We start from the raw sequence: 27,347 nt of genomic DNA on the forward strand, positions 1-27,347 counted from the left end.
ATTTTTGTATTGAATAAGTTTTAATTAACACGTACAATAGGCGAAAAGAGAGAATGTTGTCTGCGCAGCCGCCACAATAGCAATGATCGCGCTGTATTCAGTGTAAACCAAACCTCAATTATGAAAGGGAAACATAGTGTTTTGAGAAAATGCTAGGAAACAATAAGAAATGCATTAAAAAGTGTAATGTGTTAATGGATCACAATTTGGCGGCTTTATGTTTGCTTAACACAAATTAGAAGCTCGTGTATTTTCTGTATTTACACTTCCATTTTCACTGTAAATAGAGATCTTTGGCAAAAAAACGTATTTCATAAATGCATAAAAATTAGTATCCATTAGTGTAATACACGGAGACCTGTTATAAAAAGAGGCAATTTTCGACATAACTATTCATTATTATGCTATAACCATGACGTAGTTATTACAGGTTCAGAAGTATTGTATTCGTTTCTTATAAAGGAAAATATAACGTATAATTTTTTGATATTCTTTTTGCGGCAGTACAGCTATTTCCTTTTTCGTGACTCAATTTTACTAAAATATGATTCATATTCAGTATGTTGACTACATACAACACAACGTCTATATTTCAGAACAAATTATAGTGGAGTAATGAAATATTGCCGCGAAGGTAAAAGCAAGAGTGAATACACAATGAAGGAGGCACTCGCAAGATGAGAAAAGGGCAATTAAATTAAATGAATGAACATGCAATTTAAAAACTTCAGCAGAATCGCAATTCCAATGCAAATATTTGTCCAAATAGGAAAGAACGCCATTGCATTGATACAAAAGAAACGTTTGATGTTTGAAACTGATTACGAAGAGGTTTTTAATTTCATTTATAAGCGATCTCCTCCAAAAAGAAATTTCAATTTTACCTTTGATGTCTGATTAATTCTAGTTATATGATTGTGTTTAAACATTACCGCTCGATCTTAAACACGTCAATTTTTCTATGTCTCGCTTAATTATCCTGCATGTAACAACATTAGTAAGACACTAAATCCTACATAATCACAGGCAAGGAAAGGACAATAGGGTCTCACAAATCCTGGTTGCAACATGCAACCGTTCGGATTAAACGTTTCCAAGCTGAGGGGATTTACTTACATCGTGAAACCACGTGATCTTGTGTTCTTTAGGGTTCGCCCGAATGTTGCATTCAAAGTAAACGTCGTCTCCCTCTTTGATGTCTTCGGGATTTAATGTACTTCCGAGATGAAGCGACACTTGGGGTGGATCTGAAAATACAAATTCCATTTTTCAATAACCATTAAACACTCCACTCGAGAAAAGAACAAGTTCGCGGCCGTAACGACAATAAAAAAAAATCACTGTCAAAACTGTTCATAAACACTTATCGCTAATAAGTTGGGACGACCTTCTCGACTAGCTAATTAGCGAAATTCTCCTCTGTATTTCGTAAGAAGGATATTAAGGATGAAATAATATTTCAGCGGTGTCAACCAAACCGCCAGCGTACCGCAGATGTTATAAATATGAAATTACGAGCGGGTCTTGCTTAATTTAATTTCGAAAGTTCTCGACGTTTTTCTCTTTAGTCAAATCTGATGCATTTTCTTGGTGGCGTAGTGTTATTTCTTCATTAAGTACATTTCTCTTACAGTTCGCACAGCTGCAGTTTATTTAAGCGTAATTCTTATTTATTCACAAACGGAAGGAGGTAAAAAGTAAATTTTTGATTTCTTACCAAGTTGCAATAAACGAATGTAAATTGTTATAAGGGTTCATAGCTGTTAGGAAGGAATACACAAAACTGTTAACAGTTTATCATTTACGTCAGCGGTTCTCAAACTTTTTACTTCGAGCCTCCCTGCATAATCCAGCTGTAAGCCGGGCCGTAGTATTCAACGCAAGTAATTATTTTTTGTTATTCATTATTAACGACCAATGCAATCTCATGTTCCAATCACGATTAGTTTTGTTGGATTTTAGGCCCAAAGTTCATTTTAAGTGTTTGTCAGAATTTAATGGAAGCCGTTTTGGAATTTGAGGATTTTAAAATTACCCACTGCGAAGAGCACATTCACATAAGGCGGTGCTATAAATGTAATAACTTCGGGCACATGACAGCTAACTGCCCTGAAAAAGAATGAGATATGTTCGCGCTGTGCTGAGAAGCACCGCTTGAAATACTGCAAGTCCGAGACCCTCGTGTGCATGTATTAACTGTAAACGGCTGAACTATGGCAGAACAGGCCTTAACAACAGCCAAATCCCAGGTACCCCCTCCAACATAACAATTTCTTAGCGTTATAGGAAAAGGCAGGTGCTGTTCAAAATAGCGAATGACATCTCCGCATCAGTCATATTAGTTCCAGATGAGCCTCCTTATAACAATATTAATAACTTATGAAGGTCCGGTCATCATAGCTGGAGATCTGAATGCTAAGCACCTCGCCTGGGGCAGTATCTTGTCCAACCAGAGAGAGTATGACTTATTCGATTTACTAAACTCCGCAGGCGCAGAAAAGTCGATGACAATACGTGCTGGATATAAGAATTGGCAAGTAAGAGGCGGGGGAGAAGGGCAAAAAAAGCATACCAGCAGGCCTCAGATGGGCATAATATAGAGCTCCCTCAGGATTGAGTACTAAACGCTCCGCAGGGACAAACTAGTAATCATAACCTGGTCATCAGTCAAAAGTATCGAGAGGACCTGGCAAGTATCGTAATTTTGATCTTTTCCGTAAATTTATTTTGCATTCATACCGTTTAATTTTTGCACTTACATTAAGTTTACTCCGCACCGTATCTGCAGCTTTTGCTTTTTGTTACACATTAATTTCTACCGCTCCGTTTTATTACAAAGTAACCTTTTGGCTACTTCATCTTCCATTAATTATAGGGGGGATACTGTTTGATTTTCCTGCATTTGGTTTCCCGTAGATACCGCTAATTAATTTGTCCTTTGTTGTTTTCATTCCCGTTAGGGAGTTTACCGTAATTTTGTTTTAGTTTTCCCGAAGTGACCGCCGCCATTAGCTGAACTCGTTCGATTCCTGGAGTTCCCGTTACTCTGATTCAGTTTACCAGATGCTTGGAGACCGTTCCTACCGCCGACCTTGCTCAGGGGCATCCGCTCCTCCGTCCGTTGTACCGACTGCACGTCCATATTGCCGCCCAATGCCGCTACTTTCGTCGGCTCACATGATTTAGTTACTATAATTTGTAAGTTTGACGGCCGGTTGTAAGAAAGCGAATTATAATCGAAATCCAAGATTATTTGCCAAATCTGAGATTAAACAAAAATTTTGGTTGCATGATCAAGTATTGGATTAAACTAATCTTGATTATTCTAATCTAAGTTTATTCCTACTATAATCCCTGATTATGTTGGTTTTGGGTTGCACGAACCTGTAATCGTACATTAGTCATTGATTAAATCAAAATTATTCTAATTCGTCAAATCGGAGAATTAAACTGGAATTATAACAACAGAACTAGGGAATGCAATCCCGCGGCAAAATTTCGATCCCGGTATTTGCGGGATCGTTTATGTTAATCCCGCGGGATCCCGCAAAATTTTAAATGTATTGGGAAATATGCAATTTTGTGCGGATTAACCGAATATTCTCGAACAAAACATATCGTATTTCCCGGAAAGGATGCGTCGCATCCGCTTTAGGCCTCCATGTTTATCTGGATTTCTAGAATATTCACTACAATTAATACAGCCATACTGTACTACTACAGTTTTTATAAACAATCGATGAGTATACAGGGTGTTTTAAATTGAGTAGGATGGTTATCTCTGTTATTGTTATAGCTACAGATTCGGTTAAATTGGCAAAGTTGTGTAGTTTTTGATGCTGGTGGATATTCCGACGCGATATTTTGAAAAAATAATTCGTTTCGTAGATAATTGGAAAAAAAGTGAAAATCGCCATATTTAAATAGGTCAATATTTTAGTAACAAAGAGCTATCGAAGAAAGTTTCAAATTAAAGTTCCAAGATTCGATCGGATAAATTCAATGGACGTAGAAAAAAAAATTTAAAATGGCTGTTTTCGAGATACTGATTTACGGACGACCTGTACGTATCTGCACTTCTCCGTTACGCGTTTTATTAATACATTTTAAACAACGTCGTAAATTTTGCAATCCCGCGGGATCCCGCTTAATTTCTGTACGGGATTAATCCCGTAAAAATGCTTCGGGATCCCGGTATTTCGAGATCCTGCGACCCAGTATTGCAGTCTCTAGATAGAACGTAGAAATGTCAGATACATCATTATCAAGTCTGGAAAGCGACAATGATGAATTGGTTTTGCCTAGGCCATGAGTTTTTAGAGACAGGGCAAATCCAATGGAAAATTATGATGATCTCGATTTCAAACAGCGCTTCCGATTTTCAAAGACCACGGTACGGGAAATAGACCTTGTTGGGGAGAATTTGAAAAGAAGTATTGGGTTTTGATGCAGACTTGAGAGGGCGTTAGCAATTTTTCTCCAAGCATCATTTTTTTCTCGCACGATGGCCCATTTGTTACCTTACTTTCTACTATTGTTGAAAAACTGAAATGTATAGGTATATTATTTTCTTATCATCAGTTATACATAAAGAAATTATAGAATAAAATTACAATATTTATACTAACTATACTTACTAATCTTTTGATCGTTTCTAATAGAATCTCTTTCTCTACCTCTGTGTAATTTTTGCACTTCTCCTTCCTCATTTTTGTTGATGTGATCCGTAACTGTGATCAACAGATTTAACACTCCGCTATCACCTCACAAACGTCAAATTAGTGTTGTGTCAAAATAGGGGTGAATTCACAACGACCTGGCGTTGGATTATAATAATTTTAGAATTTCAAAATCTAAGATTCGATTAAGTACGAGAAACCCGATCATGGACTAATCTCGGCTTATATGTAACTCCGGATTTCCTAATTCATGTATATTCCAACCGTCTTGCAACCGGCCGTTATTAAATTAAATGGGGTTCACACGTTTTCTAGAAAGCTGCGTGGTCCTTCGGAGGTGGTCTGAGAATATCACAGTACCTAAACGGAACAGGATTTATACAAAGTACTGTAGTTAAAATAATAATAATAATAATAGTCGTTTATTGAGTTGCCGTTTACAAGTTTATGATAGTAACTAAAAAATAATTTATGTGACAACCCAAAAGGGCGAAGTTCAGATTGGTACGGTATCCATACCATCTGCTCTCCCACTTCACCCTTTTAAAATAAATTGTTAAATCATTTATGGCAGTTAAGACATATTGGAGAAACAAGTAAAAGAACAGAAAACGCCATTAATTTATTGATTCTGCAGTAAAGACTTGATTTTAAAGCCGGACTGAGGGAATTATAAATTTTGCAGATGTTATAACTGAATGAACGTTGATATAGAGCAGTTTTATGAATCGGTACCGTTATAATATTCTTTGATCTAATGTTGATACTATGGACATCCGTTCTAAGAGTTACTTTATTAAATAGGTAAGATGGCTTTTGATAAGCAATTAGGCGATGATATACACAAGCAGAATGTAACAACCTTCGATCAGACATACTTACCCATTTTAATTCTTTTAACTTGTGACTAATGTGAACCCGTCTCCTTAATGCAAAAATTAAGCGAAGACAGGAATTTTGTTCATAGATAGAATCAAGTGTTATTGACATTGCTCCATTCCATGTATAAATTTGCATATAAGTATTAAATAATATCGAAAGACGACAGTTGTTAACACTTATATTTCCTTATTTTAACAACTGTCGTCTTTCGATATTATTTAATAGAAGAGTCAAAATTGAAGTAGGTGCTTCAAAAAATGCTTTCGCTAAGAAACAAAATAAACAGAAATCTCTATGTACTACTACCTTTTACACCTCGATGTTGAAAGTCTTATGGTATTACAGCAATCCAACAGAACTGCACACGAAGCCAATAGTCTTTACGACTTTCTTTCGAAATAGACTAAACCAATCCCATATAATAATAGTGAAAGGCAGGTTTTTAGACTTTAAATGTTACACGAGACGATCCTCTAGCACAAATCACTTTAAAGCTAGGTTCGCCCGATTAAATATTGAACTGTGTGTGTGTGTGCGCCATATAGGTGTAATAACCATCGTAGACTTCATTCAAATGCGGCATAAAATTTAAAATTGGAAATTTACGGTTATGATATCTTAGCGGTTACTAGATTGCATAAAACACAAAGTGTCACTTCAATAATGAACCCTATCCAGACGACTGAAGGAAGTAGCTCAGGTGGGCCAGAATACGTTCTGGCGTTAATACAGTTTACTACCTCCGTTCTTGCATATGAGAATAAGGGACATGGAAGTGTTGAATAATGTATTCGTACCTCACACTCAGGCGGTGTAAATACCACTTTGCGATCCCCACCTTCCACATATACGATACAAATTATCGACACGAAGGGCGCGATCGATTTTTATACCTATCACCATTTACATTTATACATTTAGATAATGGGACATTCGAGCTCATTATTTTTATACGCACACTTCTGCACGTTGGCCGTTCCTCCTTCTCCGTTATTTCTCCTAACATAAACTACTTCCTTGCTCGATTAGAGTGCGGAAACAAATATAATTAATTACCACCACGGAAACCACAGATTTTAGAAGCAATACATAAATTGTATTTCTGGACATGAAGGATTTTGAATATTTATGTGCTTAGGAAGCTAATTTATTCATATTTCGGTTTACCCAATTTACATCTTGGTCTATAAATTTGAAACGTTTTCTACCTTTTAATCTATATACGCGATACTTCGTTGACACCTATTTAATTAGGTTGGTATATCACAAATTATACCATTCAGTTGCGCATATCAGCCATTGCAGTAAATGTAAACTAGGTTAATTGTAATCCTACCTAAACTGCATATTTTTAAATTGCATTTTTTATTTGTTCACGTTTGCAAAATATATTTTCAGTTCTTAAGTATGATAGTGAAAACACGTTAAGTCGATAAATGTATTGTTTAAACGAACTCCATACAATTTCTCTCCAGTCAAATTACGGTTTGGACTGGATGTTATCATTTCACTCAACGAAATCAAGTGTATTCTATAAAAAAATACGTCGAATCCGAAAATTATAGTCCCCCTGTTTCTTTTCGCATTTGACTTCAATTATCTCGATTAATGCTCCGAGGGAAAAAATGAAGAGAAATGAATTTGTTTAGAATCTATAAAATACAGTTGGTATGGAACGTTCATTTTCAAATATTATTGTTTTTTTTTGGGAAAATATAAAAAAGTAATCCCGAAAATTAACAATCTAGGTATTATTACTAAGTAAAATTCATTCCATGTTTTTGAAGATCCGTATTTGGCCACTTCTTTTGATAATAAAACAATACGACAAACCCGATCACCATAGTCATAGTCATTGATGAATTAAATAAATAAATTTAAAAAAAAACGATACTTTGTTTTAAAAACTGGGTGACCCCCAGAGTGTTCTCAATTATGAGTACCTATGCCTACTGCATATTAATGATTATTATAGAAATTTGTTTCGTTTTCAATTTAAAAATCTAAAAAAGAGATAATTTCAATGATTTGCGGTCTCCATTCGCAACAAGATCCCTTGCATCATTATCGCTTGTCTTGATGGCATTGGTTGTATGAATCTTGCCAGCTATTGGTTATGGGTAGAGAATTATAGGCGGCGCACAGTATGTAACTTAAGCATCTTACTGCGTACGCACCCAGTACAGTTCTCTAAAATTATTGGCGCTCGTAGTCGGAACCTCAACAGAATTCCAACCACCTCTTCTTCCGTTCCACCAATCGGCACTGCGTGTAACTGCTCGAAATGTGATAGGTCAGCACTTTTCCTAATGATTTAAGGTCCAGTTTTGTCAAGCGAAAATAAGTAGTTACCTAATAAAACCCGGGGCATTTCTCACAACCTGTTATCAAGATGTCTATTTCGCGTAATGAAACCTTCTATGGTCTGTTTATGGAATAGACATAGTAAAGCTCCTCCCCACACCCCACATTCAAATGCAACTTTTTATTGGTCGGATTTTCGTACCCTGCTTCCAATAGTTATAGGTCGACGACTGCAGTGACCAAAATTTAGTAGGTGTGGTTTCATCTGGTCCATAAATATATTTTATCTCATTTTGAGTTTCAATCAAGAATCTCGTGTTTATGTCTACCGAGGGAGTTTCAAATAATTTGAAAATATCATTCTCTTTTTACAAAAAAAAAATGTATGAAGATGTTCGTCAATCTGGCTACAGCATTCCTGATAAGTCATAATGCCCATTATTTCTCGCAGCTCAGATTTTATATTTTTTTCAGAACTACAATTTATATCTTTCTTGTCAATGGTGCACAATTCACAGAAATGTTTGCCGAAAACGATGCTACTGTCCCATGCAAGATATTCCCTCTCAAATTATCGAAAGAAAGAGCGATAATGGTATCGTAAAATGTTGTGCCGTATATGTCAATGCCTTTAGTTTCTAAAATTTTGATATCTCTAACAATTGCCCGTAAAATTTCGTTAAAACTCTTTGATTTTAAGTCAACAGCATAAAATAAAAAGCACGAAAATGATGAGTTAAATTGGGAAATTGATTTGGAATGTGTAATAAGCATTTGTTAGTGCCTGCACATTTACCGTAACAACACTGGAGAAATTCTCGAACATAATTTTCACCTATTCTGTTGTGCAATTAAACATAGTATCGATTGCAGTTCAAATGAGTTTTAATGTATGATGAAAAGACTATTGCTTGAAAATTTTGTTATAATGTTGTCGAAGTTGTTAAATAAAGTCTAATATCAGGCAATGAAGTTAATCCATAGTAAATAATCACTACAGAAAGTTACCTCTTAACAATTTAAAATTCTCGAAATAAACTCTGTTATTTTGAGGCTGTGGTTTGCTAGTTTTGTCTAGTACTTTGTAGACAAAGTGTTGAAAAAACTTCCAAAATGAAGCAAGAGAAGGATCGTATTCTATAAAAAACACAAAGTAAACCTAAACAGAAAATCAAATGCATCAACCCGTCTATAATAATCAAATATTCGCCTATTAACACCCTTTTTGGCCCAATGACGACTAAACAAGAAAGTTTCGATGATCTGCTTCTAATAATTGGAATGATGCATTCATGGATATAGTTTTATACACGATCAAGATTTTTTCAAATTTTGAATACATTGATGAAGGCACTGGGAATAAAACTTCTTTTTTCGTTGATGTCGCACTCTGCCATTTTACACACATTTAATGTTTCAAATATAACCTCAACGGTAAAACACAGCAACTTAGAACCCTTAGAATAGTTAGAACCACCAGGAGAAATCGAATCCTTAGAATACCTAAAATCCTAAGAATCCTCGGAAACTTCAGAATCCATTGACCCTTAGAATTTTTAGAACACTGTAACATTTTTAAAATAATATTAACATTTCTGTCCATATTTCAATTTCCACCTGTATATTTTCTAAATTTTGTCGAGTCATTGAATGCGACCAATTTCTAATTACTTTTGCATTTCTGTGTTTGCCTCTCCGATTTAACTTATCTTCTTGTCGTTAGAGGAAATTTAGTTTGTTTTCCTTTTTTTATGTTAACAATTAAATTACCTTATATATGGTCATGTATCAAATACTGCTCTACTATTCGTCAGAGATAACTATCCGTACCTTTGGCTTGGGTAAAACTTCGAAACTTGTGGCGTCTTCCAGCAACCTGCAATAGAATCGGTCGTACTAAATTCCCGAATTTGGGGGTTTGATACATTTTCCAATGGTCGAATTGATTTAATACTGAGCGGAAGCAAAACATCCCGTAGAATCATTAAGATCTTAAGGGCAGCCGAACGTAGATCGTGAGAGAAATAATCCTAGAGCACAAGCTTTGTTACCTCCGCAGGAGTTATTTTTGGTTACACCAGGAACCTGTGGAATTGCCGACACAATTTATCGTTAGCGGTGACGTACCTTCAATCCTTTTTCTTTCTTTTTTTTTGTTGTTAAAACCTAAATATCTGTGAACAGTTTATTTGACCCACATATGTAAGTGGAAATTTTTACGTGTAATTAGCATGCTTGATCTTTAGGACTGTTTAACTATCAATTACGAATTACTCTAGAGAAGTAATCACTTGTAAGGTAAAGAGCTCGTTACTACGATTAACTTCAACACCTCAAGCTACCGATTATAGTAGTTTCAATTTTAATTTCAATTATACTTGTCGTTGCTTAGCGGTACGAGGTGTCACATAACTTCAGGAGTTGTTGGTGGGTTACATTTTGTGTTCATAGTTCATGGGAAGATTTCATTTTTTTTGTATTTTGTATGCTCTTTGGTTAATAAACAATCATTTTCCTTGTGGGTCAATTGTTGACTCTTTTTATATTGAAGCTACCTTTCCTAATTCCGGTGGTTGCAGATAAAATTGTTAATGGAATTAGGTGGCGCTTGAAAGACTTGAATCGAAGCACCAGTAAGTATTAGTGGCGGAGATTTACTTGGAACCTTTTATAATAATTTGTTGTCAAAGTTTTTAATTCACTTACCTACTACCCTGAGTAAGAGCATATCTCTCTACGCTGTTAACTGTTTGGCTAACGGAGCTAGCTGGACGATCAGCGGCGTGTGTTGATTTCAAATTGGTATTTTATAGTGCCCTGCCTTCTAAGCTTGCCCGTTATAACACTTACAATCCTTTAGAATTCCTAGAACCGTCAGAATCAATCCTCAGTAGATCCATTAGAATCCTTAGAACGCTTAGAATCCACAGAACATTTAGAACTCTTTGAATCCCTACAACCCGTAGAATCCTTTACTCTTTAGAACCATTATTTATTTTTGCCGTTATGTTTGATTGGGCGGGATTTCAGCCAAGACTGCTCTACCAGCCCAACCCACTATACATTTACAAATATCCATGCCCGAACCCGGATTCGAACCAGGGATCCTTCGTACCGCAGGCGAGCATCAACTCAACTGCGCCATCCGGGCCGGAACTTTTAGAATACTTAAAATTATTAGAATCCGTGGAACCATTTGAAACCTTAAAATCCATAGAACCATTAACTGCCTTAAATTATTTCTCTATTCTAAGGAATCTTATGGTTATAAGGATTCTAACTGCCTTAAAATGCTTAGAATCCTTATAACCATAAGATTCCTTAGAATCATGGGAATCCCTATAACCCGTATAATTCTTCGAATCCTTAGAATTCTTAAGAGAACCCTTATGATCCTTAGAATCTTTGGAACCATTAGAACCCTTAAAACACTTAGAATCCTAAGGACCCTTATAATCATTAAAATCTTTAGAACCCTTATATCTCCTTAAAACCATTAGTATTCTTGGAATCCTTGAAATCCCTAGATTCCTTAGAGCCCTTAAAATTCTTAGAATGCTTGGAATCCTTAGAACATTTAGAATCCTTGGTATAGAAGCATCTGTGGTTAAAATTTAACAAATATATTCGATAAATAAGAAAGTTTAATCGTAAAGATTTTTTTGGTTGAGGAGCCAGAGCTATAAGCAGCTACCGAATGTAAAAGAACGAACCAAATATCTTGAGAACTGTAGGTGTAGTCCTCGGCCGGACGGACAGATAAAGTGGCAATAATAGCGCCTTCCAACATGATTTGCAAAATGCACTAAAAAGACCATGTTAAACGAGAAGATCATACCTGCGCATGTAAACTGTTGAGGTAGCTGTACATAATTGAAACAAAATAGTAACGCCAATAATTACAATCTGTATGTACGAGGATAAATTGAATTATACATACCTTTTGAATTTATGCTCATCACACTGATTAGTCATGTGAGCAGCAGAGACTCTGGGATATACTTGATTGTATGGCACTTTGATGTACAAATGTCGAATCTGAACTCTCGTATGTGTGTGGTTGTGTAATTTATAAATTGGATGGCTCAAAGCAGATTTTATACAAAGTCCCTTACTTGTTCCGAGATTAATCATTACGGTTTTCTATATTTTGTCGATATATAAACTCGTCCATACTATTGTTAGTCGGCCAATTAAATTTGTATGCAACTGAAGTTGATAGAACAAGCAAAAATCAACGGATTTAAAGCGCAAATAACGACGAATCCTCTCCAATTCAAATTTAGAAGATGTGGGTCAATTGAAAGGTAACGTAGGAATTTCATTCAACTTTCACCACTAATGCAAGTCCCTTTTTAAAAAGGAAGAAGTAGGTTGACATTTTAAAGAGTTCCATTATCGAGAGATTTTTATCATTACGTCTTTTTAAGTACTAATATTAGATAAGAATAGATAAGGGCGGTTGGTTTACGACTTTAATTTTCTTTTGAAGCTGTTTAAATTTATCTCAAAAATTTTTACTGAAAGCCTGCGCACGGTATTCAATGAATTGTATTGTTAGAGGGTTGGAGATTTTACATTAAAATGATTGTTTGTCGCAGATTTATAATTTATTTATTTGCATTGTTCATATATATGTATATTAATATATCCAAAATTCAGTATGTTACATTGCTTGATGTCCATATTAAGATCAACACGCCACTCACCGCGTAGCATGGGACGCTACATCTCGGGTTCTGAAGTTCGTTAATACGAGGATTACAGATTAAGTCATGGCAACTATTTTTTTGATTTGATCAATGACGTTTGATCTCTGATTCGTAAGCCCTGGTCCAAAGTTCATCAATGACGACGATTCTCTCCGGCATGCCAGGGTGGTTAGCATATCGTGTCCATTTTTGACCTTCAGCGAGTGCATTTGGCACCCACCGCTATGAAATGGTACGCAGAGGAAGGTCTTCCCTTATTAATGGTAATTGTCCATCATTCTGTGTAGCTGTCAGCTAATTGAAACTGCCCATTACCCAAACATGATTTATTTATTGTCCCTCTTTTATTCTGGGCCCGCAACAGGCTTTCGCTCAATTACAGCGTGACCCACATAATGCTTTTTGGAGGTGCCCCTGCAGCAGATCATAGGTTGTTCTATACTACTCCGGTATTTACCTTACGAATTAGAAAAACTGCAGGAAATCCTAACTCGGAGTAGCCGGTAGAATGCTCGAAACTGATGTATGGAAATTTCCATCTCTGCCATAGATTGTAAAACCGCAATTATTTTCTCTATTCTGGCTAATGGATACTTGTGAACAGTAGTCTTGTAATCCGCACACAATCGTATAGTTCCGTCTGGCTTTAAAACTGTGTAACGTCCCGTTGTTTCGTTGAATGTACTCTTGGTTTGGGTGATTGACTGAACGCGCTATTAGTGTCTTTGGGGTAGTTGGCATTATTGATATTGAGAATATATCACTTTTGCAACTGTCGTTAAAAATAACAGATCTGATTTTTGAGAAAAAGGGTGATTTCTGAAATAGAAAATATCCAGAATCATCACGCTAAAAATTGTTTAAATTATTTATCTACGCGTCTTTACACGAATAGGACGGTGGCAATACCGTCTTTAGGCAAAGTTATTTTCATAGAATTCTTCTTTGTTAACACGTTTCTTTTTAGGCCATATGTATAATTCAAATTACCTACCTTTGTTTTACTTATATCGCAATCCGAAACCCATTTATTAATGGGGTATTGGAATTAGGTCTGATTTTGGCATTGTAGTTTTTTTATGGATCTTACGTGTAACTAGCATTAACCACTCCTGTCGTATAGTACCGTTCTCTTATGAAATGCTAAAACGAGTTCACAAATGTATGACTGATGTGTCTACTTAGGTGGAACTCATCTAACACTTAGTATTTACGATCAGATGTTCTGCAATGCAAGTATGAACTATCGTAGCAGCTGCCCAAGGTGCAGATAAACTATAATAGTTTTTTTTACATGGTGATGAAATTACCGGACTTTTTTAAACGAAAAATCGTATGGGAAGTGGTACTTTTTTCACGATTTTTACTATGCGTTTCCATGGAGTTTAGTCCTGTTTATGAACAACAGCATCCACTTTTAAGTGACAGTAAATCGCGAATGTCAATCAAATTATTTAATTAATCATTAATCAAACTGAAAATTCATGAAAAAAAGTATCACTTTCAAAACTAGTTGTACAAATAACTATTGTCGCGTCTTGTTTCCTTGCTGTACATTTTTGCTACCATCGTGACGAATTACTCTGCAATTGATTACAGGAAATAGAGAAGTTGATACTGTCCAATTTATAATTTATCTTTTGCCTTTGTCGTTGATGTTAACGCAGTTAAGTGTTACCTTGCTCAGAATTGCTAATAGTCCTGTAAATTTAAACATGAAAAGGAGGTTGTGCTTGCAAAAGGTCCGGTCGTTCTGAATTTTTTATATGTTGTTAGGACCTATGCCAACAATAAAAAACCAGATTTGCAATTTCCAAAGTGCTGTGCGATCGGTGGTATATCCAAAAAACCATGAAATTTTCGGACTTTTTTCAGTTTTTACTCAATATCTCAGTGAAGGAAGGGTCTGATCGGTATAGTAATTCTATAATATTTTAAAGTAGACTAGACTAGTAGTCCAGTCAATAGAGACCTAAATAGGGGAGTTTAGTCAAAAATTTGGTGTCCAAGAGGTTATGACTGATTCTTATGTATTTTTTGGCGTAGATTCCGAATTTTTAATCTCCCACCAACCTTAGGGGGTGGGAACCCCCCCAAAAATGCAAAAAACCCCAAAATTTCGGCCCAAAATTCAGAATTTTGGAAAAATCTCGCTAAATTTAGATTTTTGGCCCAAAGTACCTTAGTTCAAAATTAAAGTACACAAAATTTGCAGGAAAAGTGATATATACACTTTTGGTCTAGGACCAACGGGGGCGGAGATAAGAGGGAGGTCAAAAAAGGGTACTTTGTTGGAAAACGTGAAAAAAACGGAATTTCTCTGAATAACTCTCTAAATGTTGGTTTTAGAGAAAAAACTCAAAGGACCAAAATGAAAGTAGACGAAAAATTACTTCGGAAAGTGCACGTGTGCGGAGCCGATGAAGGGGGGGGAGGAGGGGGAGGGGGCGAGCGCAAAACCTCTCTTCCTGGCGCCGCGCGACGGCACTGGCATAAGGCGCTATACGCGCAGTTTCGGGTATCTCTGGCGGCCTCGGTCCCGGTCAGAACGGATGCTTCTTTGTCCTTATTTTAGAAAGGGGCCTCTGGCTTCCCCCTCCCTCTTGTTGGTCGTTTGTATGCTTTTTGTGTCCTCTGGAAACCAGTTCAAGATCCTTCTTCAGTGCGTCTGTGTTGTCGCGTCGTGCGCATCACGCTATATTGCTCCGTGCTTATTTACTATTTTTCGCCTGAGCCAGTAGAGGTTGAGTTTTTATTTAAAGATGACCTAAAAAAGTGCGAAAGTAACGTTTCTTGCTGTCCGCCATGCAAATCAGAATTTCAGACAAATACTACAATCTCCCCCAAAAATTGTAACTCGAGCACTAAATAAACAAGTACAATGCGATCAAAAATGATTGGCTCTCTAGTCGCCTTTGGAATTTTTGTTTACATGGGAAATCGTATCTAACTTGAACTTCCAAAGGCGACTCGACAGCCAATCATTTTTGATCGCCCGATATAAATTGTGCACAACCCCTGTGCAGATAAAGCGCATTTTTTTAACCGAAATAGCTTTTGTATGGACATCACCAATGGATATATTTCTTGCAGACGTTTCAATCGCCCTTTGATAGTACCCTCTTCCGACAATCCGTTCTTAAGGTATAAGGTAATATACCCGATCACGATAAGAGGTCGAGGAGGAGGGCTATGGTTGGTAGAAATTAATTCCTTGCGTTGAGACCTTTCATTAGAGTACCATGAAGGTTAAAACTAGTTCCCCTCTCTCCCCTCGAGAGTATATGCAAGCGAACAAACTCAAAACGCACAGGCGCGCGAGCACGATATTACAGAAAATTTCGGTAAAAACAACAAACTTTTAACCGAAAAATAGTAAATAAGCAGGGAGCAATATAGCGTGATGCGCACGACGCGACAACACAGACGCACTGAAGAGGGATCTTGAACTGGTTTCCAGAGGACACAAAAAGCATACAAACGACCAACAAGAGGGAGGGGGAAGCCAGAGGCCCCTTTCTAAAATAAGGACAAAGAAGCATCCGTTATGACCGGGACCGAGGCCACCAGAGATACCCGAAACTGCGCGTATAGCGCCTTATGCCAGTGCCGTCGCGCGGCGCCAGGAAGAGAGGTTTTGCGCTCGCCCCCTCCCCCCCTTCATCGGCTCCGCACACGTGCACTTTCCGAAGTAATTTTTCGTCTACTTTCATTTTGGTCCTTTGAGTTTTTTCTCTAAAACCAACATTTAGCGAGTTATTCAGAGAAATTCAGTTTTTTTCACGTTTTCCAACAACGTACCCTTTTTTGACCCCCCTCTTATCTCCGCCCCCGTTGGTCCTAGACCAAAAGTGTATATATCACTTTTCCTGCAAATTTTGTGTACTTTAATTTGGAACTAAGGTACTTTGGGCCAAAAATCTAAATTTAGCGAGATTTTTCCAAAATTCTGAATTTTGGGCCGAAATTTTGGGGTTTTTTGCATTTTTGGGGGGGTTCCCCCCCCCTAAGGTTGGTGGGAGATTAAAAATTCGGAATCTACGCCAAAAAATACATAAGAATCAGTCATAACCTCTTGGACACCAAATTTTTGACTAAACTTTTCTCTATTGACTGGACTATAGAGCGAGGTCTATGCAACCATTGGTTCCCAAGATACAGTTCTTCGAAAATAGGCGAACACCAAAACTCCGGCGCTACGCTGCTCATTCCAGCTACGAATTGACGTTCGATGAATCCACAGTAATTCAAATTGCTCAAGGGCATGCATTGGGCAATGAGAACAAGAGACGCCTAATCACTCTTCTTTGTGACGCCTTTCAGAAGGAGGGAGTAGAAGTGGCGGTTGCCGAAGAGGATGAGGATCGAGAGATCGTCATGGCGGCACTTTCAAAAAGAGCAGTATCCGATCGGGTCGTCATAGTGGGAGAAGCCGTCGACCCACTCGTTCTTCTCAATGGTTTAGGCGCTGAAGAGACAAACGTCTACCTTCAGAAGAACACGAAGGGCAAAGATGGTTGCTCGCACTACTCTACCTCTACGATCTCCTACAAGCACCAGGACTCCCACCGATCACCAGGGACGGTACTATTCACCCACGCGTTTACCAGCTGCGATACCACCTCAGCACCATTTGGTCAAGGAAAGACCAAAATCAGCGCATTCCTGAGCAAGAGCGAACTACTTGCTGAACAAGTCCCACAAGCCGTGAGAGAAGCAGGCATCAAGTGTTTTGTGGTTCTATATGGGGGTGACATCGCGAGGGATACTTTGTATTTCCTGAGGTATAAGACGTTTGTCACTTCAAAGAGCATAAATCTCACCCGTTTGCCATCCACGGAAGATGCAGCAGCCCATCATGCAGCAAGTTACTACCTCCAAGTGCAGAAGTGGCGGGGAGTCAACTTGAATCCCACTGATTGGGGGTGGATATACCGCGGATCGCACAGCACTTTGGAAATTGCAAATCTGGTTTTGTTGGTAAAAAATTAAAGTGGAAATTGAAAATGACATTCCTTCGTGCTGGACACTAGATCAGTGCAAACATTACAAAGCAAACAATGATTAATAGTTAATAGTTAAGAATAAAGCTCTAGACTGTTCAATTTGTTCCAAAATTCGAGCTTTTGCTGTGGACCGAGAAAAAAATTTGAGAATCTCCAAACCATGGCAAGAATGTACTGTGAGTGAGATAGTTCGAAAAAGGAATCTCAACAGTCCAGCTTAAGGAAAAAAGTTTTTGAGCATAAGAATTCTGATTCTCATATAAAAGCACAAGAGATATGTGGAAAAATTGTTCATGATATGAAGAAAACGAAATTTTCAACCACAGAAATGGTGTTTAGAACGGTCTATAAACTTGCTAAAGGTCAAAGACCATTTGTGGATTTACCTAACGACATATCTACAAGTATTGAACGAAATTTCTATGGGGAAAATTTTGCATCCGATAAAACATGCGCCGACATCGCTTTACACATAGCAACCGAGATGAAGAAAAGGATATGCAGAGAAATGAACGCGAATAAAAGCAAAATATCAGTACTAATCGACGAATCGACTACACTTAGCAAGAAGACAACCCTTGATTCGGACTTTCATTGAAGATTTCCCGGGAGAAGCCTATGTATTTAATTTGGTCTTGATTGAACTTTCCGACACTTCAGCAGTATCACACAAAACATGCTGGCTTGCCTACAAAAGCATGGATTCCAGATATTTCTTAAAAAATGCTTCATTGGCTTTGCTTGTGATGGTCCATCAGTTATGGTACAGGAGTCGCCAAACGTTTGCAAGATGAGTTTCCCACGTTGCTAGTTTGGCATTGCATAAGTTTCGTACATTGTTAGCACAGAATATGAATAAAGTCTTATTTAGTTGTTTTTCTCATTTCCAAGTACATTTTTTTTTGTTTATTTATTGGCCAATCGTCGGTTAGTTTCGCCAGTAAGGTACCGTCAAAAGTGCTTCTAAAATCCTACTGGTTTTAGATTTCATTTACTTTTAGACATAACTAGAGGTTTACGTACAAACCGATTACGTAACTTTTTCGCAATCAAGCACCTTGCATCTCCGATCTAACTTTGATGTCAAACATAAACAATAATTAATTTACCCTGAGAAGTTTATAGGTGAAGTAGGTACTTGTTTTACTTTGTAATACGTTCTCATATATTTTATACATCGGGAGACTTTCTAAAGTGGCTCATATTTCATACCCTTTAATCCTACCGAGCAACATTAACATAGTTTTCTTTTTTGTCTGTAAACAACTTCCGAAACACTTATTCGTAAAAAGTGACATCACACAAGATGTTGTCATACCCAAACCCGAAATATATAAATTCTTTGGAAATGTCGCATTTTCAGTCAAGTTAAAAATTACAATTGATTCATGTTCGACGATTGGCTAAAAATGCCTTTCGTATTTTATGGCTCTGTTGGATTCTATAGCAGTAGCGAATATCCAATTTCCTTTAAAATAAAAATCACTTCCTCTATATGCCCTATTAAGCTGTTCTTATACCAAAACTATCGACTTGGGGATGGAGTAAAGTGTTGTAGTTTCATTAATGTTAAGAATGTTAATTTCAAATTTCGAGCGTCTCGCTCTTGCAAATTGAACAAATACCTGTCAGCTACACTCTTGCGACCGAACTTAAATCCAATTCCACACATTCCTAATAACATTCTTCTATAAAAATCACTTTGGAAACACAAATATGAAGCATTTTACAACAAGACACATCTTTACCGGGATGTACGTAAAAATTCTGACGGAAATATACAAAATATTCAAAATGACACATACAAAAGAGCACTTACAGACAATGTTTAACTTAAACGAATCCTCTTGTCCAACTCCTGGAAGACTGGGGTTGTCACCTAAGCATTTTAAGAATGTTCCATCGTCCTCGGGAACTGGGGCAAATGTCACGGTACTCGAAATGGTTGTGTCATTACCATCTTCCGCGATCTAGAGAAACGAAATATAAATTTATTGCCGCTTTGGTGAGGGAAAAACTGTATGTACAATCCGTACTAATTAAATTTATTTACTTTTCCCCTTCGGAATTTTCGATTATCTCTAATCCACGAAATCGTTGCCCGAGGTCGCGAACCTTCCACCTGACATGTGATTACGTAATCTTGATCGGCAATCATTTGTTTAGGCTTCAGAAGAATTTGAACACTAAGTGGGCGCACTGTAAAAAATGGCCCTTAGAATAATTACCACTCGATTATGCATACTTACGTAGTAGCTCTAATCTAACCATTCGTTCGGTCGGCATCATCAGTTTCGTGTTACTAGCTTGGCATTTATACGAAGAATTCAAGTGTTCTCTCTTGACTCCATTTACAACCAACCTATTAACCATAACGTGGTTTCTCGATGGTTCCAAGTGACCTTCTACGATTCTCTCATTGACGAACCATGTTAGTGTCGGAGGAGGGCGACCTGGAAGTAAGCAAAAACTTCAGGACGTTGAAAGTAAGGGCGAACCGATATCGCAGAGTCGTTTAGTATTATCTTTAAATCTGAAATTGCCGTATCGAATGGTCATATGTAAGGGCATTTTAAAAGTACGATAAAGCCACCGATGGAATTTCTACGGGTCAAATGCACAAATCCTTAGACTTTATTCGGGTAAAATCGAATATGAAGCCCGAGCGGGCACATTAAAACAACCTTTAAAGGTGTGGGTCGATAACGAAAGGACACGCGAACTGGCAGGTTATACTATCCTACACTATTATAGCTATTGTGGTTTCGAGATTTGCGATAACACTGAAACTAACGATAGATTAGATATTTATGAGATACGGGACCCACGTTCCGAAAGAACTAATGAATTACATGTCATTTATAAAATCCTTCCTTCGGCGAGGCCCGATGGGCTAAAGCAAAATAAATGCCAGTGTTTCCTGTAATTACTTAATACAGCTAACTTTTAAACAGCAACTAAAAATTTAATGAAACTTGTCACGCAGCCCGACTCTACGAAAACGGCTAATGGAATTTTTCGACGATAATTAGATAACAAATTTAAATAAAATTTAGGTTAAGCAAATTTAACACGTCAAAATTATTATTCATTTCCCGATTTTGTTTATTATATAGACTTGTTTTTTGTGCTAAATAGTACCTGGTAGGTTGTATTATTCTTAGAAGAAAGAGTATTGGCTCATTCAGATTTTTGAAATAATTATACACTTAACTACAGTTAATGCAGCTCTTTTATATTCCATTTAGAAATAGTATACATATTAAGAAACAAGTGTATAATCAAGTCTTTAAAGCACGCGAAACGAGTTTAAGGACACGACGCGCACCGGAGTGCCTTTACACGTTGCAAGTGCTTTAAAGACCAATTATACACGCGTTTCTTATAGTATTTTTTATTATACCTGCAGTATAATTTAAAAATAGGAAATAAAATGAAATCATATTGACGTTATACTCGAATATATTTCTAATTAAGTGGGGTCTTAAATGCATCGTTCATGCTGTCATATATGAAGGAAATGTCAAAGGTAGGTATTTAAATCTTCTACCTTTCGGTACATTCATTCAAAACTTCAATCAATATTGCGATTAGAAAGTGGGACAGATTTGGCCGCATACCTACTCCAAACCAAATACGTTTGTGAAAGCTTCCCACAAAGGATACGAGCCAAAGACACCTTTAGGTTGGTGTTTCGTTAAGTGGCAGATACGTCATTCAATTTCGCTTGAAAACGACATAAAATCAAATCGGCCCGGAAGTTTCGACTGGACCTAGTTGACAAGAATCATTCAATCAATTTAAGTGGCTACGTTAACAAACACAATTGTCGCATCTGGGCTTTTAAAAATCCAATGGTGGTTGTTGAGCAACCATTGCATTCATCTCTTGCCACTGTTTGGTGTGCTGCTGGTTCTTTTACTACAAAAAGACAGAGTGGTGTACCTGTTCTACTATTAATAATGTGTGGGCCAACTGGATAAAATAACACGATTGCCATCTCAAAGTGGTAGCTAATAGAAATGGCGACCAATCCAAGATGGCGGATATTGAGTTTTATTAAAAATCAACTATCTCCGGCACTATTGGTCCGACTTCATTATTATTTTTCTTAAAGAAAGCTCTTTCTATATGCTACAAATGCTACTATTTTTCGATAACATCAACTGTTAATAACTAATACATCCTAATACTTAACGAAAAACTAAATCAACCTCTTCGTCACTTTCAATATTTCATATACACTAAAATCTGCTACTTCTTCCTCTTCTTCAGTGATATTTTCACAAGTTGGCAGTTTGAATTTGTTTGTACACTTCAAGGTATTAGCCATGTACAGGGTGTTTTTTTGGGAGCTTTAGTTAAAAGTTTCTGGGAAAGTAAAATAGGTAGGATTTTGAAAATTTGTACTTAGGAGTTACTCTGAAGGCCGAATCGATGTAAAATATTTTCAAAATGGCCGCACTTTCGGAAACACCGGAAGTAGATAGTAACTTCGTTATTTTAAATGGCAACCCCTATTTTTTATTGCATTTTTGGATTCTGCGTGAAATTTCAGTTCTTTTGATACCCATATGTCATATCTGCCATTTATGGTTTTTAAGTTATTTTGACTTTAAGAAAAAAAAAATGGCGGATGCAGATGGTACCTTGATAATTGATTACTTGAAAAAGGTTATAGTCATGGCAACCCATTTTTATCAGTGCATAGAGAATGAATAGGGCTTTCTTTTACTGTACTTAAAACAAAGTTAAGTTGCGTACAACCGCACCTATATAGAGATCCAAATTTAAGAAACTTCAAAGTCTATAAACTCAGTTTTTTTTAAAATGGAGTGACCATGTTCTTAATATTGCATGAGATAGAGAATCGAAATTGGCATATTTTGACTATACATGTTCCTATAGCTATCTTTAACAGTTTCTGATTTATTCCCATTTCATTGAATTGATCTCGGAATTGATGCCATTTTTTTTCCGCATTTTCTTTTTAGTAGTTGGCCATGATTTTATAACAATCGAATTTTAAACAAATCAAGGAATGGATTCTTTAATACCACTGATTCTAGTTCTAGTCTAAATAATTCATTAATAAATAACTCATTTAATAAGGATATAGGACAGAAAATTTTTGAAAAATCTAAACAGAGTCGTTCAACAGAATTTCTTAAACAACGTATAAGTCTGGAAATTAAGAGAGGTAATGCGATATCTGTTCTAGCAACAATTCCATACCAAAAATGTTTCAACAATATTTTGCATTGAATTTATTTTGTTAATCTTGCATTTGCAATTCAATTCATTTTCTTAAATATTCTCTTGTAGAGCTTTGTATAACTTGTGCTTCAACGGTTTGTAGTGCATTAGGGGTACAAAATTTCAAAAATTCATACAATTTCGTTCTAGTTTTCGAATGAATATACGGAAAGCACGCGCCGCGATTCTGCCCATTTCACCATAAATAACAATTAAATTCCAAAATAGGTGAAACCACTGCGAGTCATTTTTCGATTTTTGAAAAACTTATGTTAACCTATAACAGTGGGCGATGGATTAGTGTCACTAGATTTGTTTAAAATTCAATTGTTATAGAATCATGGCCGACTACTAAAAAGAAAATCCTAAAAAAATAGTGTCAATTCAATAAAATGGGAATCAGAAACTGTTAAAGATAGCTATAGGAACATGTATTGTCAAAATATGCCCATTTCGATTCTCTATCTCATGGAATAGTAAGAACATGGTCATTCCATTAAAAAAACTGAGTTTTTAGTCTTTGAAGTTTCATAAATTTGGATATCCATAGGGGCGGTCGTACGCAACTTAACTTTTTTTTAAGTGCACTAAAAGAAAGCCTTATTAATTCTCTATGCACTGATAAAAATAGGTTGCCATGACTACAACCGTTTTCAAGTAATCAATTATCAAGGTACCATCTGCATCCGCCATTTTTTTTCTTAAAGTCAAAATAGCTTAAAAACCATAAATGGTAGATATCGACATATGGGTATCAAAAAAAGTGAAATTTCACGTAGAATCCAAAAATGCAATAAAAAATAGGGATTGCCATTTAAAATAACGAAGTTACTATCTACTTCCGGTGTTTCCGGAAGTGCGGCCATTTTGAAAATATTTTACATCGATTCGGTCTTCAGAGTAGCTCCTAAGTACAAATTTTCAAAAACCTACCTATTTTACTTTCCCAGAAACTTTTAACTAAAGCTCCCAAAAAAACACCCTGTATAATGGTATTTGACATGATTTTGAACAAGAGTAATTCTAATCATGAGGTGATGGAGGCCAAACTTAGGGTCATCTTTCATCTTCTTTGCTTCTTCCGGAATAGGATCTCTTTTTGATTTTGACGTAAAATTTTCCAATGCATTTTTTGTTTCCACATAATCTAACCGCGACGAATCGTATGTCAAATTATCTGGCGCAACATACACTTTTGATTTCAAGATGAGTCAGACTCTTTGCTTCGTTATACAGTGTGAGCAACAATGATTGAAGCGTGCGTCATCACCGCTTGTTCCTATTAATATCAAAACTACCTTCTTTGTATGGAGTTGTATACGAAAATGACGTTCAGCGCTGTCACAGTGACGTGCGTCTATTCGTATTTCGTATCTTGTATCAAATCAGCATATGCTATGAGCGGCACATTGCCAATTTAGCTGAAGCGGCACGCTTCAATCTTTGTTGCTCACTCTGTAGCTAAAATTTTTCTTTGTATATTCTCTTATATGAGAAACTTCATCATCAAAGTAAGAAATAAGTTTCGAATTAGAAAACTTTGATGCTGTACCCTTAGATTCAAGAATAAATCTTCTCGTATAAAGTAAAACTTCTCGTATGCCAACTTTTCTGCTGTTGTGTAAACTACATCATGCGGACGTTTTATTTGCCATCAGCACCATATAGTAATGTTGGGTCACTCGGTATGTTGAATTTCGCAAATGTTGCCGCAAATTTGAGATTAAACAAGTTCGAGCATATTACTCGAATTCGAATTTGTTAAACGCAGCCTTGTGATATGTGGGCAATTGTTGATCGGTGCTTTTTGGTCAAATTTTTTTGCTTAACCTTTTTGTTTTGGTGTATGGCAGTCAGCTGTATTTGATCGTATTTATAGCAAGACAGTCAGTCCCGTCAGTTGTAAAGTTCTTGTAGAAGAAAGTTACAGTGTTTAGGTCTTAAGTCTTATCGAGATTTTTAGTTGTGGCGGATGCTGGACGAGCCCTGGAAAAATTATAATTATTTAGTACAAGGTTTTGTTAGTACCTGAATTTAAATTGATCTAGCTGAACAGATACGTGTATGTGGGTGGTTTAGTGACCGTGACCGCACATACCAATCTTAATCATCAATTGGTACTGTATCTGGTCTTATCCTGGAGTATGTGAGGTAACAAAATTTATGATAAACATGCCTCTGCAGCTACAATACCTCTAGACGTTACTGCAATGATTTTTGTATTTCGTTTTTCTATAACAATTTGACGAAGTTTCTTATCAGTGTTAAGGTGAAGAACCTGAAGTAATGGTTCCTTAGATCGCCTTTCCATGTTATAACATGTTTTTTTATGTGTAATGCACACTTTAAACTTGTTATTGTTATAGGTAATTTATTATTGTTATATCTATGCTGTTCTTTTTTGGGGTTTCCTTGTGAATAAATATTATTATTATATTTATATTGAATTCGTAGGCTTGATTTTTTCGTTTGAAAAGCTTCTGGGTCGGTTGTTATGAGTTTGAACTTTCACTATCAGAAGAAGTCCGTGAAGCTGAATTCTGTTACTTACATTGGTAGATATTCTGTGAATTCACATTTGTTAGTTATAGACACTATTAATTTACAGAAATTAATACAGGTCGTAAATAAAAATCAGAAACAAATTTTAAAAAAACATTTTTTTAAATTACTTATTAACAGTTGATTTTATCGAAAAATACTTATGCCATATAGCACATATAAATAGCTTTAATTTAAAAAAAGAATAATAAAATCAGATCAATAGTTCTAGAGATATACTTGATTTTATAAAACTCAACTTCGCAAAATAAGGTTCTTTTTTACAAATCGGCGTTTCGACTTGGTTTTTCTCTGAAATTTTTTATGGAATGAGTTTTCTTTGTATCAGTGGAAAATTTGCAGTTTTGGCTACCTAAAGGTATAATTTGTTTAGGGGGGTGCTATTTAAAATTTTTTAAAAATATGACATTTGACGAAAGTCAATAAAAAATTTAATTTTTTTGATAAAGTACCTAAAAAAATTATGTGACTGTGGAAGAGGTCTTAACCTGTGCCTCAGCCCAAAACTTAGCCCCCTGCGCGATTTAGTTTCTCTCAAATTTCGAAAAACTGTCAAATTTTGAAGAAAAAAGGTTATAACAGCGAAATCGTTAAAGTTAGGGGTATAACATGTTACATAAAAAAATACGTATTTTTCAAGTACTTTCCAAATCGGTAATAAAATAAGAGGTGTTAAATTTAAAAAAACGCAAGTTTGATACGCCACTGGAATACAGCACGCACCTGGTGATCAAAAATATTTTAGAAATATCGCAACGGTAAATGTGAGGTTTGTATTTTACCGAGTAAAGTAAGGTGGTTTAGGTAATAAAAATCTGTGGCCTAGTAATTAGACGAAAAAAACTGTCAACTAATAAATGCGATAACTGGATGTCGGAGAAATGCAATACGTTGACTCCACCTCCGTTAAAGGTGACAAACTAACTTCACTAAAATGAAAAGATGGAATTTCCACTTTCTGAAGCTTGGCATTAAAAGTTAAGCAATCATTGCATTAAAAACTTCGTTGCAAAAAGTCTTCGTCTTCGTGATTACACAATTTTTATAAACGTGATCATTTACAATGGCGATATCTTATTAAAGCATCAATTTGCTGTTCTGGGTATAAGTATGGCATTTCACTTCCGTTGCGTTTTAAATCAGATCGATTTGATATACTGTCTCAAATAATTGTATACATTTTGCTGGAAAATAACTTTGTATATTTAATACTGCGTGCCATACCTCCACTCTCGTACTTATTATTTAGAGAAATCACAAAACCTATTTATTACCTTTTATAACTTTATGTGCATTTTGTAATACTTAATACTGCTGTACGGATGAGGACAATAATAATAAAGCATTATTAACATTTTTACTCGTAGTACTTCAGAATATTAGTTACTACTTTTTAAATTAATTAGAGACATGAATAAAAGCGCCGTAAAAGCAATCCAAAAGTAAGCACACTTTTATTGGCTACGCTCGCATATTAACTATACATCCGTGACAAATAAAAGTCACTTCGGACCTTATTTGCAGTTTTTAACATGCGTACTATTTAATTAGTTGTTACCCGGGTAGTCAAGTGCAAGTGATTGTAATAAACCTTGTTGTTACTACTAGTGGTGAAAATTCAAGGTGCCAAACCGAATTTGGATGACGAAACCTTAAAATTTAAAATGAAAATTAGATTTGAATATACTTTATGAAAGTTGTACAAATAATGCCTCTTCACTCGGAAAACGGGTTTCTAATCTAAATACAAAATTTTCACCAACTATTCCTGTTCTATCAATTATGGGGGATATTGTACGGCTTTCCTGCATTTGCTTTCACGTAGACACCACTAATTAATTTGTGTTTTGTTTTGTTGCGTTCATTCCCGCTAGGGAGTTTGCGTAATTTTGTTTTAGTTTTTCCGAAGTGACCGCCGCCATTTGCGGAACTCGATCGGGTTTTTG

The 27,347-nt window shown here is 36.2% G+C and overlaps 1 protein-coding gene across 1 annotated transcript in view; it reads right to left on the minus strand.

Annotated features, from left to right (window-relative positions):
* Positions 1–27,347, minus strand: part of LOC116160054 (nephrin-like) — a 138,556-nt gene that overhangs the window by 92,951 nt on the left and 18,258 nt on the right. Inside the window, exons 4-7 of the mRNA XM_031473188.1 lie at positions 19,833–20,036; positions 19,637–19,782; positions 19,403–19,553; positions 1,117–1,247 (exon numbers count right to left, since the gene is read on the minus strand). Of these exons, the coding sequence (XP_031329048.1) occupies positions 1,117–1,247; positions 19,403–19,553; positions 19,637–19,782; positions 19,833–20,036 (632 nt within the window). The remainder of the gene's footprint in view (positions 1–1,116; positions 1,248–19,402; positions 19,554–19,636; positions 19,783–19,832; positions 20,037–27,347) is intronic.

Source organism: Photinus pyralis, unplaced genomic scaffold (genome assembly GCF_008802855.1).
Source record: "Photinus pyralis isolate 1611_PpyrPB1 unplaced genomic scaffold, Ppyr1.3 Ppyr1.4_LG1, whole genome shotgun sequence".
NCBI classification, from domain to species: Eukaryota; Metazoa; Arthropoda; class Insecta; order Coleoptera; family Lampyridae; genus Photinus; species Photinus pyralis.